This window comes from Aquarana catesbeiana, linkage group LG07 (assembly GCF_042186555.1).
Source record: "Aquarana catesbeiana isolate 2022-GZ linkage group LG07, ASM4218655v1, whole genome shotgun sequence".
Classification (NCBI taxonomy): domain Eukaryota; kingdom Metazoa; phylum Chordata; class Amphibia; order Anura; family Ranidae; genus Aquarana; species Aquarana catesbeiana.
This window is the reverse complement of record NC_133330.1, coordinates 254,251,214-254,266,902: the sequence shown is the minus strand read 5'-3', so window position 1 is coordinate 254,266,902 and position 15,689 is coordinate 254,251,214. Positions and strand designations below refer to the sequence as shown.

The following is a 15,689-nucleotide window of genomic DNA, read 5'->3' as shown; positions in this document are numbered from 1 at the left end:
CTGTTGCTATAAAACACTGACAGCAAACCTATATACTTACCTCCCTAACTAGCGTCACCTGTGTCACTAATACAGCGATCAGAAAAACGATCGCTTAGTGACACTGGCGACGGGGGGTGATCACGGGCTTAAAACTTTATTAGGGGGGTTAGGGGGGTACCCTGGACCTAAAGGGGGGTACCCTAGACCTAAAGGGGGCTAACCTAACTGCCCTAACACTTGTAACTGACACAAACTGACACCAATGCAATAAATCAGAAAAAAAAAAAACCTGCTATTGGTGTCAGAGTGACAGGGGGTACAGGGGGGTGATCAGGGGGTGACTGGGGGGTGACAAGTGTGCCTGCGTGTTCTACTGTTAGTGTAGTGTTGGTGCACTTACTTGGATGTCTTCTCTCCTCGGCGCCAGACGAAAAGACCGGCTCGAGGAGAGATGACATCACTTCCTCCGCTTCTGTTTACATTCACAGAAGCCAAGGAAGCTTGTCATTGTCCAGGAGCGATCGCGAGGGGGGAGCCACGAATGAGTGGCCTCCCCCTCACCTTTGATCAACCCTGACCTCGATCCGACCGCCGCTGGCACCGGGGGGGGGGGTCCGATCGGACCCCCCACCCGCGGGCAGGCAAGGACGTACAGGTAAGCCCTTTTGCCTGCCTGTGCCGCTCTGTCGACGTACATCGTCGTGCGGCGGTCGGCAACTGGTTAAGTAGATGCAATGATAATTGGCAGAATCCGAGACTTCTATAGGATGACAGCTATACAGGTGAAGGCCTCCAGCCGGACACCACTTCTGTATAGGTAGGTTTGCTGTCTCCTATGGCAACAATCTTGTAGCAGTTACTAACATTAGTTGTATTCGACTATTGGCAACACAAACAGTTCTCCGCTCACTCACTGTGGGTCTTTACTCAATGAACTCCCAGTCTTTCACTAGACTTCAGATCCAATAGTCACTGGATCCTCTTCTCTCTTCCACTTTAGTGCTCAGTATCTTCCTCAAGCGTCACTCCCGCTTCCCTGCTGGGTTCCTGGCTTGGCACTCAGATACTCTTCAAGCGTCACCCCTGATGACTTGCTAGGTCCCTGGCTTGGCCCCCCTGATGCTCCACAAGCGTCACCTCTGCTGTCTTGCTGGCTCCTTGGCTTGGCACTCACTGAAGCTTTCCCACTTCTTTCACCATCCCCGGCTGGTGAGAAGACTGCTCCAGTACTGTCTTCAGCTTACTCACAGTGGTCTCCAGTAACAAGGTGGTTGGTCCCTTAGTGGCGACAGCTTCACCTTCTACCTGCAATCACAGCTGATTCCCCGTCCAGCAGATCCACTATTTCTGGTTGGACTGTAAGCCTGCAGTCCCAACCCTACGCTGCTCTCCCACTCCTGGAAAGACCCTCAGGCAGCCTAGCAGCTAAACGTCCCCCGGATAGGCCTCAGGCATAATGGAGGGGAAATCTTCTAATGTGAACAGTAGATCTGGTGACTTGGGGGTCCCCAAGGAATTCCCTAACCACTTCAGCCCCGGAAGGTTTTACCCCCTAAATTACCAGGCCATTTCTTCTGATACGGCACTGCATTATTTTAACTGACAATTGCGTGGTCGTGCGACGCTGTACCCAAATTTTTCTCCACAAATAGAGCTTTCTTTTGATGGCATTTGATCACCTCTGCGGTTTTTATTTTTTGCGCTATAAACAGAAAAACTATTTTGAAAAAAAAATATATATTTTTTACTTTCTAATATAAAACACGCCCAATAAAAAAAATTATAAAAATCTAATTTCTTCATCAATTTAAGCCTATATGTATTCTGTTACATATTTTTGGCAAAAATCCCAATAAGTGTATATTGATTGGTTTGCGCAAAAGTTATCTATTCCATAGTTATACAAACTATGGGATAGTTTTATAGACTAGTAATGGCGACGATCAGTGATTTTTAGTGGGACTGCAACATTGCGGCGGACAAATCTGACACTGGGGGGTTTATTTACTAAAGGCAAATCCACTTTGCGCTACAAGTGGACTTGGAAGTGCAGTCGGTGTAGATCTGAGGGGGACATGCAGGAAAATAAAAAACAGCATTTTTGCTTGTACATGATTGGATGATAAAATCAGCAGAGCTTCCCCTCATTTCAGATCTTCCCCTCAGATCAAAAAGCAACTGCACTTCCAAGTACACTTGCAGTGCACTTGGAGTGCAAAGTGGATTTTATTTTAGTAAATCAAAACCTAAGTGACACTTTTTGGGGACCAGTGAAACCAATATAGTGATCAGTGCTAAAAAAAATGCACTGTCACTGTATTAATGACACTGGCAAGGAAGGGGTTAACATCAGGGGCGATTGAATGGTTAAGTGTTCTCCTAGGGAGTGATTTCTAACTGTGTGGGGGATGGAGTGACTGGAGGAAGAGAGACATCTGTGTTCTTGATTAGTAAACGATGGAAAGTGCAGCGCAATAAATATGACAAAAAGAGAGAAATAAGTCCAATCCGTATAAGTGGAACAATACTATAACCGAGTGAGATGAGAGCCAAGACTCCTCGTGACAGAAAGTGGGATAATTTCTCCAAGTGAAAATGGGTGACGTTATCCTCCACCATATTAACCATATTGCACTTGCCAGAAGAGATGGACCTCTGTGATACAGAAGGTCAAACACGCATTTATCCCACCAGAAATGATGGTAACTCCTGGCACTGCTGCAAAGGTCCTCGCTCTGGCTGGATGGAAGAAAACGCCCAGCAGAGAGTTCCAATGTTGAAAACCTCCAGGTCAGCAATGGTGAGTATAAAGCCTTGTACACACGATAGGACTTTGTACAAACTTTCCCGTGGATTTTTGTACAAAGGGCGTTGGCCGTATACTAATTAAGCATACACACAACAGAACTTTTTCATCCAACTTTCACCAAATCACGTGTTTTTTCAGCTCTTTACCGCCACCCTTTGGTCAACTTCTGTATTGTTGTCTGATCTTTTGCATTGGTTCTGAGCATGCGTGTTTGTAGAGTAGGTGACCGCGATATTGTGTCAATCTCATCGCTGTTATCGGCAAGATTTGACAACTGCGAGCCCCGTTGCAGGAGCCAGCTCGCTCATCGGGAAAGGAAAAATGTGTTTTTTCCTTTCGCAATGAGCGACAAGCATTGCCAACAGGTGTTTGGTATGAATCATGAGGGGGAACTCCACGCCAAATTTTAAATAAAAAACCAGCATGGGTTCCCCTCCAAGAGCATACCAGGCCCTTAGGTCTGTTATGGATTTTAAGGCGAACCCCCTACGCCGAAAAAACGGCGTGGGGTCCCCCCCAAAATCCATACCAGACCCTTATCCGAGCACGCAGCCCAGGCGGTCAGGAAAGGGGGTGGGGACGAGTGTGGGCCCCCCCTCCCGAACCGTACCAGGCCGCATGCCCTCAACATGGGGGGTGGGCGTTTTGGGGCAGGGGGGCGCCCTGCGGCCCCCCTCCCCACCCCAAAGCACCTTGTCCCCATGTTGATGAGGACAAGGGCCTCTTCCCGACAACCCTGGCCGTTGGTTGTCAGGGTCTGCAGGCGGAGGGCTCATCGGAATCCGGGAGCCACCTTTAATAAGGGGGCCGCCAGATCCCAGCCCCCCACCCTATGTGAATGAGTATGGGGTACATCGTACCCCTACTCATTCACCTGGGGAAAAAAGTGTCAATAAAAAAAAAAACACTAGACAGGTTTTTAAAGTAATTTATTAGGCAGCTCCGGGGGGTCTTCTTCCGACTTCGGGGGTCTCTTCTGACTTCTCCGCTCCCTTTGGCCTCTTCTCCCGGTGTCCGGTTCTTCTCCCTCTCTCCGGCCTCTTCTCCCGGTGTCCAGTTCTTCTCCGCTCTCTCTGGCCTCTTCTCCCGGTCTCCGGCCTCTTCTCCAGATCTCCGATTCTTCTCCCATTTTCCGGTTCTTTTGCCGGGCTCCTCCGCTATCTTCTTATTAATAGTCCATGAGTAGTGTGATAATCAGACACTTCGTTGCTAAGCTCCAACTGTCACCACACCATGTGAGCAAATGATGTGCCACCGCTTCCCCAATCAGATGTACACTCACCAGCTAATATTACCTCACACTCTCGTGTTTTGGCAACAACAGCAATCACCCCTCAGGGTTAAAACGACATCCCTATCACTGTGGAGTTTTATATGAGTATTATTATTATTTGTAGCGCTACTATTTACCTTCTTCATATATATAGGTATACTATTGTTTTTAAAAGTCTTTCTTGTCATAGTGGCTGCTATATATCTCAATATCCTACAGTCAATTTATTATTATTGATTTATTTTGTGGCGCAGTATTTTTGTTTTTTGTTGGTGGTGCATTTTAGGATCTTATTACTGTTGTTAACATACAAAGTGACTCTGTGCAGGCAGGTTACTGTAAATGATATTCTGTTTGCAATAGTAAGTAGTTGTACAAGCTTGTTAGGCAACTACTGTATGAAGAGCCTGACAAAAGTATGTGGAGAATAAAAGAAAATTGCTCAACAATCTTATGTAAGCCAAGCTAATCACTGCTCCATTCAAGTCACTATTAGACAAATACAAAGAAAGTACAAATAATGATTAAATGTAGAGCATAACTGTGCAATATCACCCAAGACCAGGTGAACTATTGAATAATTTTTCATAAATCACTGGACTACTAAGCCTGGTAACATTGTCCTAATCATTTCATAAAACTTTTATTTAGTGCACTAAGCATGATCAGGCTTATTCAGAAGAGTGCAAACCACAATTATTATGTGCAAACTGTATTAACCAATAGTAACCAGTTAGAAACCATCTTTCAACCGATCTGATTACAGTAAACTGAGATTGGATTGATTGCTCTAAGTTACTGCACTTTGCACAGTATCATTATTCAATATCTAAAATGGAATTCTGCTGTGTATCTACTGTGTACATTTTGTAGAAGCAATCATAACTTCCTACTTCCTGTTCCCACCCCCAGGTCCTCACACATCTACAGTATCTCACATAAGTGAGTACACCCCTCACGTTTTTGTAAATATTTTATTATATCTTTTCAACACTGAAAATATAACACTTTGCTACAATGTAAAGTAGTGAGTGTACAGCTTGTATAACAGTGTAAATTTGCTGTCCCCTCAAAATAACTCAACACACAGCCATTAATGTCTAAACCGCTGGCAACAAAAGTGAGTACACCCCTAAGTGAAAATGTCCACATTGGGCCCAAAGTGTCAATATTTTGTGTGGCCACCATTATTTTCAAGCACTGCCTTAAACCTCTTGGGCATGGAGTTCACCAGAGCTTCACAGGTTGCCACTGGAGTCCTCTTCCACTCCTCCATGATGACATCATGGAGCTGGTGGATGTTAGAGACCTTGCGCTCCTCCACCTTCCATTTGAGGATGCCTCACAGATGCTCAATAGGGTTTAGGTCTGGAGACATGCTTGGCCAGTCCATCACCTTTACCCTCAACTTCTTTAGCAAGGCAGTGGTTATCTTGGAGGTGTGTTTGGGGTCGTTATCATGTTGGAATACTGTCCTGCGGCCCAGTCCTTGAAAGGAGGGGATCATGCTCTGCTTCAGTATGTCACAGTACATGTTGGCATTCATGGTTCCCTCAATGAACTCTAGCTCCCCAGTGCCGGCAGCACTCATGCAGCCCCAGACCATGACACTCCCACCACCATGCTTGACTGTAGGCAAGACACACTGGTCTTTGTACTCCTCACCTGCTTGCCACCACACACACTTGACACCATCTACCAAATAAGTTTATCTTGTAAGTAAGAGTCAGTGTGTGATAAAGTCTTGATGCTTTGGATTGGGTTTACACACTCTTACAGATCGAGTAACAACTTGTGGGGATTCTAAATTGAAACCTCTTGCCTGTCGCCGTCATAATTTTGTTGTGGTTGTATGTTACATCCATTTTTTGAAGTGTCAAATGGCAAAGCAGCAGATGGCTGTGCTTGGGGTCCTGAAATGATCGTAGGCACATGGGCAGAGGCAATACACATGATTTAGGTACCTGTAGGAGGTGACGATGGTTCCTTACATAGGCCTTATCATCAGAATGGACAACATAGCTGTTTGGTTGGCAGGCCTTTCCATGAACCGTGGCCAGTTTGTTAAACCCACGGGTTGTCTCCATCCTTACCACCTGCCCAGACTCCAGAGGAGAAAGGCGTCTGGCCAATCTGTCATGGCTTATCTTTCCTTTTGCCTGAGTGTAAATAAAGCAGTCTGAACATCAGTCTCATCTCTTGGTAGGAGCTGGGATGGGACAATGGGAATCAGAGTCCTGGTTCGTCGTGATAGTAAACGTTGTGCTGGAGAAGGCATGCCATCCCTAGGTGTGTTACAGCTGTTGAGTAGGGCCACATAAACGACAGAACCATCACATGCACATTTCTCTAGGAGATGCTTGGCCGATCTTACACTATGCTCTGCAAGACCATTGGATCTAGAGAAATTGGAACTGCTATGGACGTGCTGAAAATCCCATTGGTGAGCAAAGTTCTTGAATTCTCTACTTGAAAATGATGTTGCATTGTCAGTCATCAATTGATAGGGAATTCCATGTGTGGAGAATATCCGCTTTAACGTCCTGATCACTGTGTTACTGGAAGTGTTTGGGAGGACAACAAATTCCCACCAGCCAGAGTACGAATCTACCAAGACCAGGTAATCCTTGTTTGACCACTCAAATATGTCAGCTGCTGTGAAAGACCATCGTCTGTCAGGTATTTGATGAAGTGTTAAAGGTTCTCTCATCTAGTGCTGTCATAGAGCATTGCATGGGGCACATCTGGAAACTTTTTTTTCTATGTCAGTGTATATAGTGGGCCAAAACATGGTTTCACGTGCCCTTTGCTTAGTGGAATGGATGCCAGGATGACCTTGATGATGCTGTGTCAAGTAGTATTTCTGGAGAGAGTGAGGGATTACATATCTCTGACCACACAGGATTAATCCATCATCCACTGTCAATTCATCCCTCATAGAGTAGAATGGTCGGATATCATGTGGGATTTCCTTAAAGGAGCCAGGCCACCCACTGAGAATGATGCCCATGAGGCGCTGACAGGTGGCATCTGCCTGTGTTTCTTGCTTTAGTTCCGGAATCCTTCTGGATGACAACACCCCATCAAGAGCCAACACATCATAATCCTCAATAGTTCCAGAGTTATCAGAAGTGGGGAGGTGTGGACATGAAAGAGCATCCGCAAAAAACAATTCACGGCCTCATTTATAGATTACATTCAAGTGGTAGCTTTGAAGCTTTAGCATCATTCGCTAGATTCTGTGTGCTGGGGTTTTACATTATGGTTATGAGTGGCTGATGATCTGTCTCCACAGTCACATGGCAGCCTTAGATATAATCATGGAATTTTACAAATACTAGTCCCAATAATTCCTTCTCAATTTGTGCATAGCGTGCTTCAGTCTCAGTGAGGGCTCTTGATGCAAAAGCCACAGGCCTCCCATCTTGAAGACAGACTGCACCAAGACCATACTGTGAAGCATCAGCAGACAATACCACCAGCTTATGCACATCAAAATATTGTAGGACATATAAACTAGTTAGTTGTGCTTTCAATGTATCCACAGCAAAAGTATGTTGTTCAGTCCAATCAACACTATTGTAATATGTTCACCGATTTATGTGGGACATTATATTATTATATATATGTACACATACAGTACAATATTGACCTAGCAGAAACTCCCTCCCAGGGTGCTAATATATCAGGGGGGACTTGATGTTAATATGCAAGAATACAGATTAGGAATGTAGGTATTCCAAGGGCTCAAAAGGGTGTTCAGGTGGTATCTGTTAATCTAATCTAATTACACATATCAAAGGGGATGTTGATGTTGATGTGCGGGAGTGCAAATTGGGGCGGTTTATGACTGCAGCTGTTCACGGCTGGGGGTTGTTGTCTGTCTGAAAGACTAAAGCATATCAAAGGCCTGAATGGAGACGGCCAATCAAATTGCTCAGCCATTCAGTGTCTAGTGAATATAACATGGCATTCAGTCTATAGAATATAGTCTTGTCTGTGTATGACTATGAAGGCGCAGACATAGGAAAAAATGGGACTCTGAATTATATGCTCTGTCGGATTTTTTGTCATCTGTGGACTTTGGACTTTGTTCTGTGTTGGAAGTCAATAAAGTGCATCTCTCTGGAAGAATTGGGTTGCTGCGGAAGAGTACTTACATCATCATTATAATAACCACTAATTAATTATCTACACCCACTATATATATCATATCACTACAAACACCAGCCAGCATCTTGGCGCAGAAGTTGACGGAGTGGAAATGTTATCTCACTGTAGTGATGAATGAACTTTGAGAGATTGGCCATGCCGAGAAACCTTTGCAATCCATGTTTGTCCTCCTGGAGCAGGCATTTGATGGATGGCTTTGTTTTTTTCTGGATTAAGCTTGACAACTTTATCCCTAAGAAGGTGTCCAACATATGGCACCTCTGAGACCCTGAAGCAACATTTGGTAGGGTTGAGCTGCATATCGATGGCTCTGACATGGTCTAGTACACATTTAAGTCATTTGTCATGTTCCTCAACAGAGGATCCTCAAATCAAGATATCATCAACAAATATTTCACATGGCTGTCCAGTAAAAGAGATGTTCCATACATCTCTGAAAGACTTTGATTCCAGTTGAAATTCCATATGGCATCCATAAGCATTTGTATCTCCCAAATGGGGTCATAAATGTTGTGAGTAATGATGATTTCTCATCCAGAGCAATTTGCCAGAATCCACATTTTGCATCTAGAATGCTGTGGCTGCTGTCTGTGGCATATCAGCGATCACTTGCTCTACAGTCTTTAATGGGTGATAAGGCCTCAGGAGAGCCTTATTAAGGTGCACAGGATTAATGCATATGCAGACAGTGCCATCCTTCTTGACTACTGCTGCCATGGCAGACGCCCAAGGGGTAGCCTCCTGCACTGATGCCCAGTCTAGTCATCCTTTCCAACTTTTGCAAGACTTTGGGTGAGATTTACTAAAACTGGAGTACTCAGAATCTGGTGCAGCTGTACATAATAGCCAATCAACTTCTAACTTCAGCTTGTTCAATTAGGTTTTGGCAATAAAAACTGGAAGCTGATTGGTTTCTATACAGAGCTGCACCAGATTTTGCATTCTCTAGTTTTAATAAATTCCCCCTTTGTCTTTTATAGACAGTGTGATCCTTCAAGGGGCACACACAGTAGGCTGTACAGTTTCATCTAAGCACATGTGATACATGACTGGAAGCTTACAAACAGTGTCAGTTGGTCCTCATAATCGGTCATCTCAGCCTGATGTACTTCTGGACTGAGTTGTATTAAGCGCATTCTGCAGTGGCGGCTGGTGCTCAAAATTGTTTGGGGGGCGCAAACAAACTGAAAAAAAAAACATCAATTGCCGCCACTGTGCCCATCAATTGCTGCCACTGTGCCCATCAATTGCTGCCAGTGTGTCCATCAATTGCCACTACTGTGCCCCATCATATGCTGCCAGTGTGCCCATCAATAGCCGCTACTGTGCCCCATCAAATGCTCCCAGTGTGCCCATCAATAGCCGCTACTGTGCCCCATGAAATGAAATGCTGCCAGTGTGCCCATCAATAGCCGCTACTGTGCCCCATTAAATGCTGCCAGTGTGCATCACTCTGCGCTTACCTGTCTCGCAGCGGGTCAGTGGCAGTGTCCTGCATGCTCCTCGATGTATTCTTCCGTCCTCTCTATCGGGCGTCCAATCACAGCGCCTGACGTTTTAGCCAATCAGGTGACAGGTAACAGACCCGAGCACCTGATTGGCTGAGAGGCGGTTCAGTGTTAGCAAAGCCAGGAGAGAAGGGGTGGCGCTCCTGCCCATCAATAGCCGCTACTGTGCCCCATCAAATGCTCCCTGTGTGCTCATCAATAGCCGCTACTGTGCCCCATGAAATGCTGCCAGTGTGCCCATCAATAGCCGCTACTGTGCCCCATTAAATGCTGCCAGTGTGCCCATCAATAGCTGCTACTGTGCCCCATCAAATGCTGCCAGTGTGCTCATCAATAGCCGCTACTGTGCCCCATCAAATGCTGCCTGTGTGCCCATCAAATGCTGCCAGTGTGCCCATCAATAGCCGCTACTGTGCCCCATCAAATGCTGCCTGTGTGCCCATCAAATGCTGCCAGTGTGCCCATCAATAGCCGCTACTGTGCCCCATCAAATGCTGCCTGTGTGCCCATCAAATGCCCCATCAAATGCTGCCAGTGTGCCCATCAATAGCCACTACTGTGCCCCATCAAATGCTGCCAGTGTGCTCATCAATAGCCACTACTGTGCCCCATCAAATGCTGCCAGTGTGCTCATCAAATGCTGCCAGTGTGCCCATCAATAGCCGCTACTGTGCCCCATCAAATGCTGCCTGTGTGCCCATCAAATGCTGCCAGTGTGCCCATCAATAGCCGCTACTGTGCCCCATCAAATGCTGCCTGTGTGCCCATCAAATGCCCCATCAAATGCTGCCAGTGTGCCCATCAATAGCCACTACTGTGCCCCATCAAATGCTGCCAGTGTGCTCATCAATAGCATTTGATGGGGCACAGTAGTGGCTATTGATGGGCACACTGGCACCATCAAATGCTGACAGTGTGCCCATCAATAGCCGCTACTGTGCCCCATCAAATGCTGCCAGTGTGCCAATCAATAGCCGCTACTGTGCCCCATAAAATGCTGCCAGTGTGCCCATCAATAGCCGCTACTGTGCCCCATCAAATGCTGCCAGTGTGCCCATCAATAGCCGTTACTGTGCCCCATCAAATGCTGCCAGTGTGCATCGCCCTGCGCTTACCTGTCTCGCAGCGGGTCAGTGGAGGTGTTCTGCATGCTCCTCGATGTATTCTTCCGTCCTCTCTATCGGGCATCCAATCACAGCGCCTGACATTTTAGCCAATCAGGTGACAGGTAACAGACCCAAGCACCTGATTGGCTGAGAGGCGGTTCAGTGTTAGCAAAGCGATGCCAGGAGAGAGGGGGTGGCGCTCCTGCGCCCTTTACGGATGCACTGGCAAGCTGTCTGATAAGCCTAGCAGGCTCTTAACATTTCTATCCACAATGTGGAATAGAAGCTTGTCCGCTGATAGATCCTAGGTAGAAGTGCCCAGTGTCTGAATTGTTTGACTGCCATAAGCTATCGGGTTTACTTTATTTGGCTGATCAATTTTAGCTTTGGGATCAATGCTGTGCAATGTGGATAAGGACATGACATTGCATTTGACACCAGTGTCAATTTTCAACTTGACATGTTTGTTGCATGCTGTTGAGAGGGTGGTGAATATTTCTCCTTTATTTGCAATTAGTTCCACACTTTCACAATGAAAACAATTTTGGTGATTATCACTTTCCACTTCATTAATTCTGTGCACATTTTGTTATTTCTTGTCACTAGATGGTGTCATCCATGCACCTCTATTTTGAGGCTTGGACCTACAACATTTTGCAAAATGATTCCATTTGTTGCATGAGTTACACCTTTTGGTAAAAGCTGGACACTTGTTGCGCTCAGTAGCGTGTTCACTAGCACAGCTGCTTCATTGCCTTTTGTTCTGTTGCACCACAAACACTTCTGCCTCTCTTTTTAGTTTCTTAGTGGCCCTTTCAGAATGTTCAAGCAACATACATATTCTGATGGCTGATTCCAGTGTCAAATCTTCCTTACTTTTACATAGTTACAACTTGGAATAATGTAAGTAAGCTGCAAGCTGGTGTGGTGGCTGCATCAGTTTTATTTTTCAAACCTTTATTGCTTTATTTACACCTGGTAATCCTGCAAATAACACACTTCCTGTTCCTGAGTGGCTACATCTCCCCTCCACTGTGTCTATGGAAGGAGTCATGGTTGTCACCCTAGGCTACTCTTCTGATATGGACTACAAACATATCCTTATCTCTTCATCTCCATTACATGGAGGGCAGATCAACTGGTAGTTTACCAGTTAGCTAGGATGATATTCTTTGGTGCAGCTCACTGGAAGTGAGGAGGATACTACATGTCTGGCAAGATCAATAGGTATTTTCTGTGTTTCCTAACAATGTTCTTAGCCTGAAAAATAGAAAAATAATGCCGTCGCCACCAAGAACTGTGCCATCTAAGAACTGTGAACTGCAATATATTACATTTGTGTTCTTGGGTTTAGTTATCCTTTAAAGTGGATCTTCACTGCACCTGAGGACCACAAACCAAAAATACTATTTAATTAATTTAAAACATTCAAAGCAAACTCCCCCATCCATCCATTTCTCCATGTTTTATTTTGTTGAGAAATCCCCAACACCTCAATGAGAAAACATACCATGTACTGTATATCGAGTCTGATTCACAAATATGCTTTGCAGAGCATCGAAGAAAATAGTTCTTGGACGTTTTCTATCTATAATGCCGCGTACACACGAGCGGACTTTTCGACGGACTAGGTCCGACAGTCTTTCTGATGGACTTTGCAGCATAGGTCCGCCGGACTTTCAAACGAACGGACTTGGACACACACGATCACACCAAAGTCCGACGGATTCGTACGTGATGACGTACGACCGGACTAAAATAAGGAAGTTGATAGCCAGTACCCAATAGCTGCCCTAGCGTCGGTTTTAGTCCATCGGACTAGCATACAGACGAGCGGATTTTTCGACCGGACTCGAGTCCGTCGGAAAGATTTGAAACATGTTTTATTTCTAGGTCCGTCTGACTTTTGGGAAAAAAAGTCAGCTGGAGCCCACACACGATCGAATTGTCCGACGGTGTCCGGTCCGCCGGACCAAGTCTGCCAGAAAGTCCGCTCGTGTGTACGCGGCATTAGTGTGCATTAGGAAGTCCATAGTATTCAATGATACATAATACCTTTTCATGTCCTGGGAATGCAACAGCCCCTATACTCTTGGTGTACATCTGGAAACTAACAGGCTCTTCTTACACCACCCTAGATGCTGAGCACATCATTCTGGAAAGCAGATGATGAAAATGCACATAATTGTATGAAAACTTGCTTTGAAAAATACATTAAAACATGAAAATGGAAGTGCATAGTGCATGTGAAGCCAGCCTAATTGTTACTGTATGTATAAATATTAAAAGCACTATTTCTCTAAATATAATACACAATGAGATCTCACAAGACGATACCTAAGATCTTATCACTGTGCCATAGAGCAAACAAATAAAGCAAATGAGAACAGCTAAGACTATAGCAGCCACTTTAAAGAGAGCAGTATGATAAGCCAGATCTACCAGATATAAATTGAAAGTTAAATAGTGGTGCTAAAAAAAAGCAACAACACATCAATAAGTATTTACACACCCAATAAGTAGTACTGTGCCACTATGGAAAAACAAAAACTAATATAAACTGAATATGAGAAAAATTCCATATAATGAGATAATAGAGGCGAAGTGATATCTTTGTGATGAAAAGTTCAGTTGATAAACTGATCCAACACCGCACCACGTGATCACTACTGTGTCTCCACTCCCCAATTAGATGTACACTTACCAGCATTATGTGCCTCACACTCTCATGTTTGGCATATACAGCAGTAGGCCACTCAGGGTCAAGTGTGTCCCATCACAAGCTTTCCAAGTATCCCAAGACCAATAGGAATCCGCAATATGTGGAAGGAAATAAAGCTCCAAATAGTGTGATAACGTAAAACATTGAATTTATTAAAACCATAGAATTTATTAGAATCATTAAACTCATATTCAGTTTATATTAATTTTGTTTTTACATAGTGACACAGCACTACTTATTGGGTGTGTAACCATTTCTCTGATGCTTGTTTTTGTAATGATAAAGGTGTGGTACAATATTTACTCAGACTACAGTAGCCTATCTTGTATAAATAGATAAGGTGTGTAATGCTGGCCAAACACCCAGAATTTGGTGAGGCTTATCACAGTTTGTCAAATGGAAAAATTTCCCCATGGGGTTTTATTGCCAGCAGAACAAGAAGTTGAAGAAATAGTATTTCTTGTATTAAAAAGGTATAAATTGTTTATTTGATAAAAAATGCAACAAACACATTAATGTATTAAAACATGAGCTCTGAGCATATACATGTACATACTAATACAGCCAGTGAGTACAAAAAAACATAGTATGGTGTAAACAGTTATGTAATCATACTATGCTCCCCAAACCCGATGCGTTTTGACCTTAGAAGTAGGGGTCTTCTTCTGGGGGAATACAGAGGGAGAAACTCTAAAAGAGAATGCATTATAACAATGAGATCATTTCAACAAAAACAATACTTTCAAAGACAGTGCATATTTCAATGGTTAAAGGATGTTTATATTTACCACTAATGACTGAAGAGCATTCTCCTAATTGCCGTGCCCAAAAAACGCTGAGGGATCCAACCAGCGCGGTGAACACTCCCGTCCCAGCACGTACGTTGGCAGGAGCACACACACAGGGGAAACCGCCACCCCCAAGGCCCACAAGAGGCCATGCTAACTCCCAGAAGCCAGAGAGGGAGCAAAAGCGGGAAGGGGGGGGGGGAGCAAGGACCAGGACAGACACTGCCCCCCGGGGGGGTAGGAGGAGGCCGGGACAGGCCGTAAATCAACAGGGGAACCAACCCTCACATCCACATTCTGTTGAAATATAAGATAAGTGATGATATTAGAAAAAGGGTGAAAACTTTCTAAAACTTATTATAGGTATACCTCCTCATTCACAGGTCTAGCAGATCACTTCTCAGCACTTCACCAGTAATGTGCTTTCCCTATATTCGGTGTAAGTCCTCTTTTGGCTACTGTCACTCTTTCACTGCATTATATATTTTTTATTCATTTTTCATGTGATATTTTTCACTCCTGTTGCACTTTCCATTCACTTCACTCTCTTTAATCAATCTTCATTCACTTTACTTACACAACTACTCTCTCTTTTAGCGTGCACTGGTGTTGCCCTTGTTGCACTTTTCCCCAATTTTATATTTTTTTATTGGGGTCTAATATTATATTTTCCCTTTCATCTCCCAGTTTTCTTATCTGTGGGTTCTCATTTTACTCTTTTTTCACTCCTGCTCCGTTTTCCTTTCTTTTTTCTTCATTTTCCTCTTTTTATCACCTTTCACGTAATACTTTTTCACCTTTTAGGTGTTCCATTGTTGTCTTTTCAATTCATAATGACTATTCTCTAATATCAGCACTTATCTTATATTTCAACAGAATGTTGATGTGAGGGTTGGTCCCCCTGTGGATTTCCAGCCTGTCCCGGCCTCCACCCCCCAGGGCAGTCTCTGTCCTGGTCCTTGCCCCCCCTCCTTCCTGCTTTTGCTCCCTCTCTGGCTTCTGGGAATTAGCGTGGCCTCTTGTGGGCCTTGGGGGTGGCGGTTTCCCCTGTGTGTGTACCCCTGCCGCCCTACGTGCTGGGACGGGAGTGTTTACCGCGCTGGTTGGATCCCTCTGCATTTTTTGGGCACGGCAATTAGGAGCATCCTCTTCAGTCATTAGTGGTAAATATAAACATAATTTAACCATTGAAATATACACTGTCTTTGAAAGTATTGTTTTTGTTGAAATGATCTTATTGTTACAATGCATTCTCTTTTAGATTTTCTCCCTCTGTATCCCCCCAGAAGAAGGGGAAGCGTGACGTCAATGTAATCACATGATTGCAG

The 15,689-nt window shown here is 44.6% G+C and overlaps 1 protein-coding gene across 1 annotated transcript in view; it reads right to left on the bottom strand.

The window, feature by feature from the left end:
* The window catches only part of LOC141103533 (transcriptional adapter 1), a 156,377-nt gene that overhangs the window by 116,114 nt on the left and 24,574 nt on the right, over positions 1-15,689 (bottom strand). The window contains exon 2 of the mRNA XM_073593219.1: positions 12,907-13,006. Coding sequence (XP_073449320.1) covers positions 12,907-12,914 — 8 coding nt within the window. The 5' untranslated portion in view covers positions 12,915-13,006. The remainder of the gene's footprint in view (positions 1-12,906; positions 13,007-15,689) is intronic.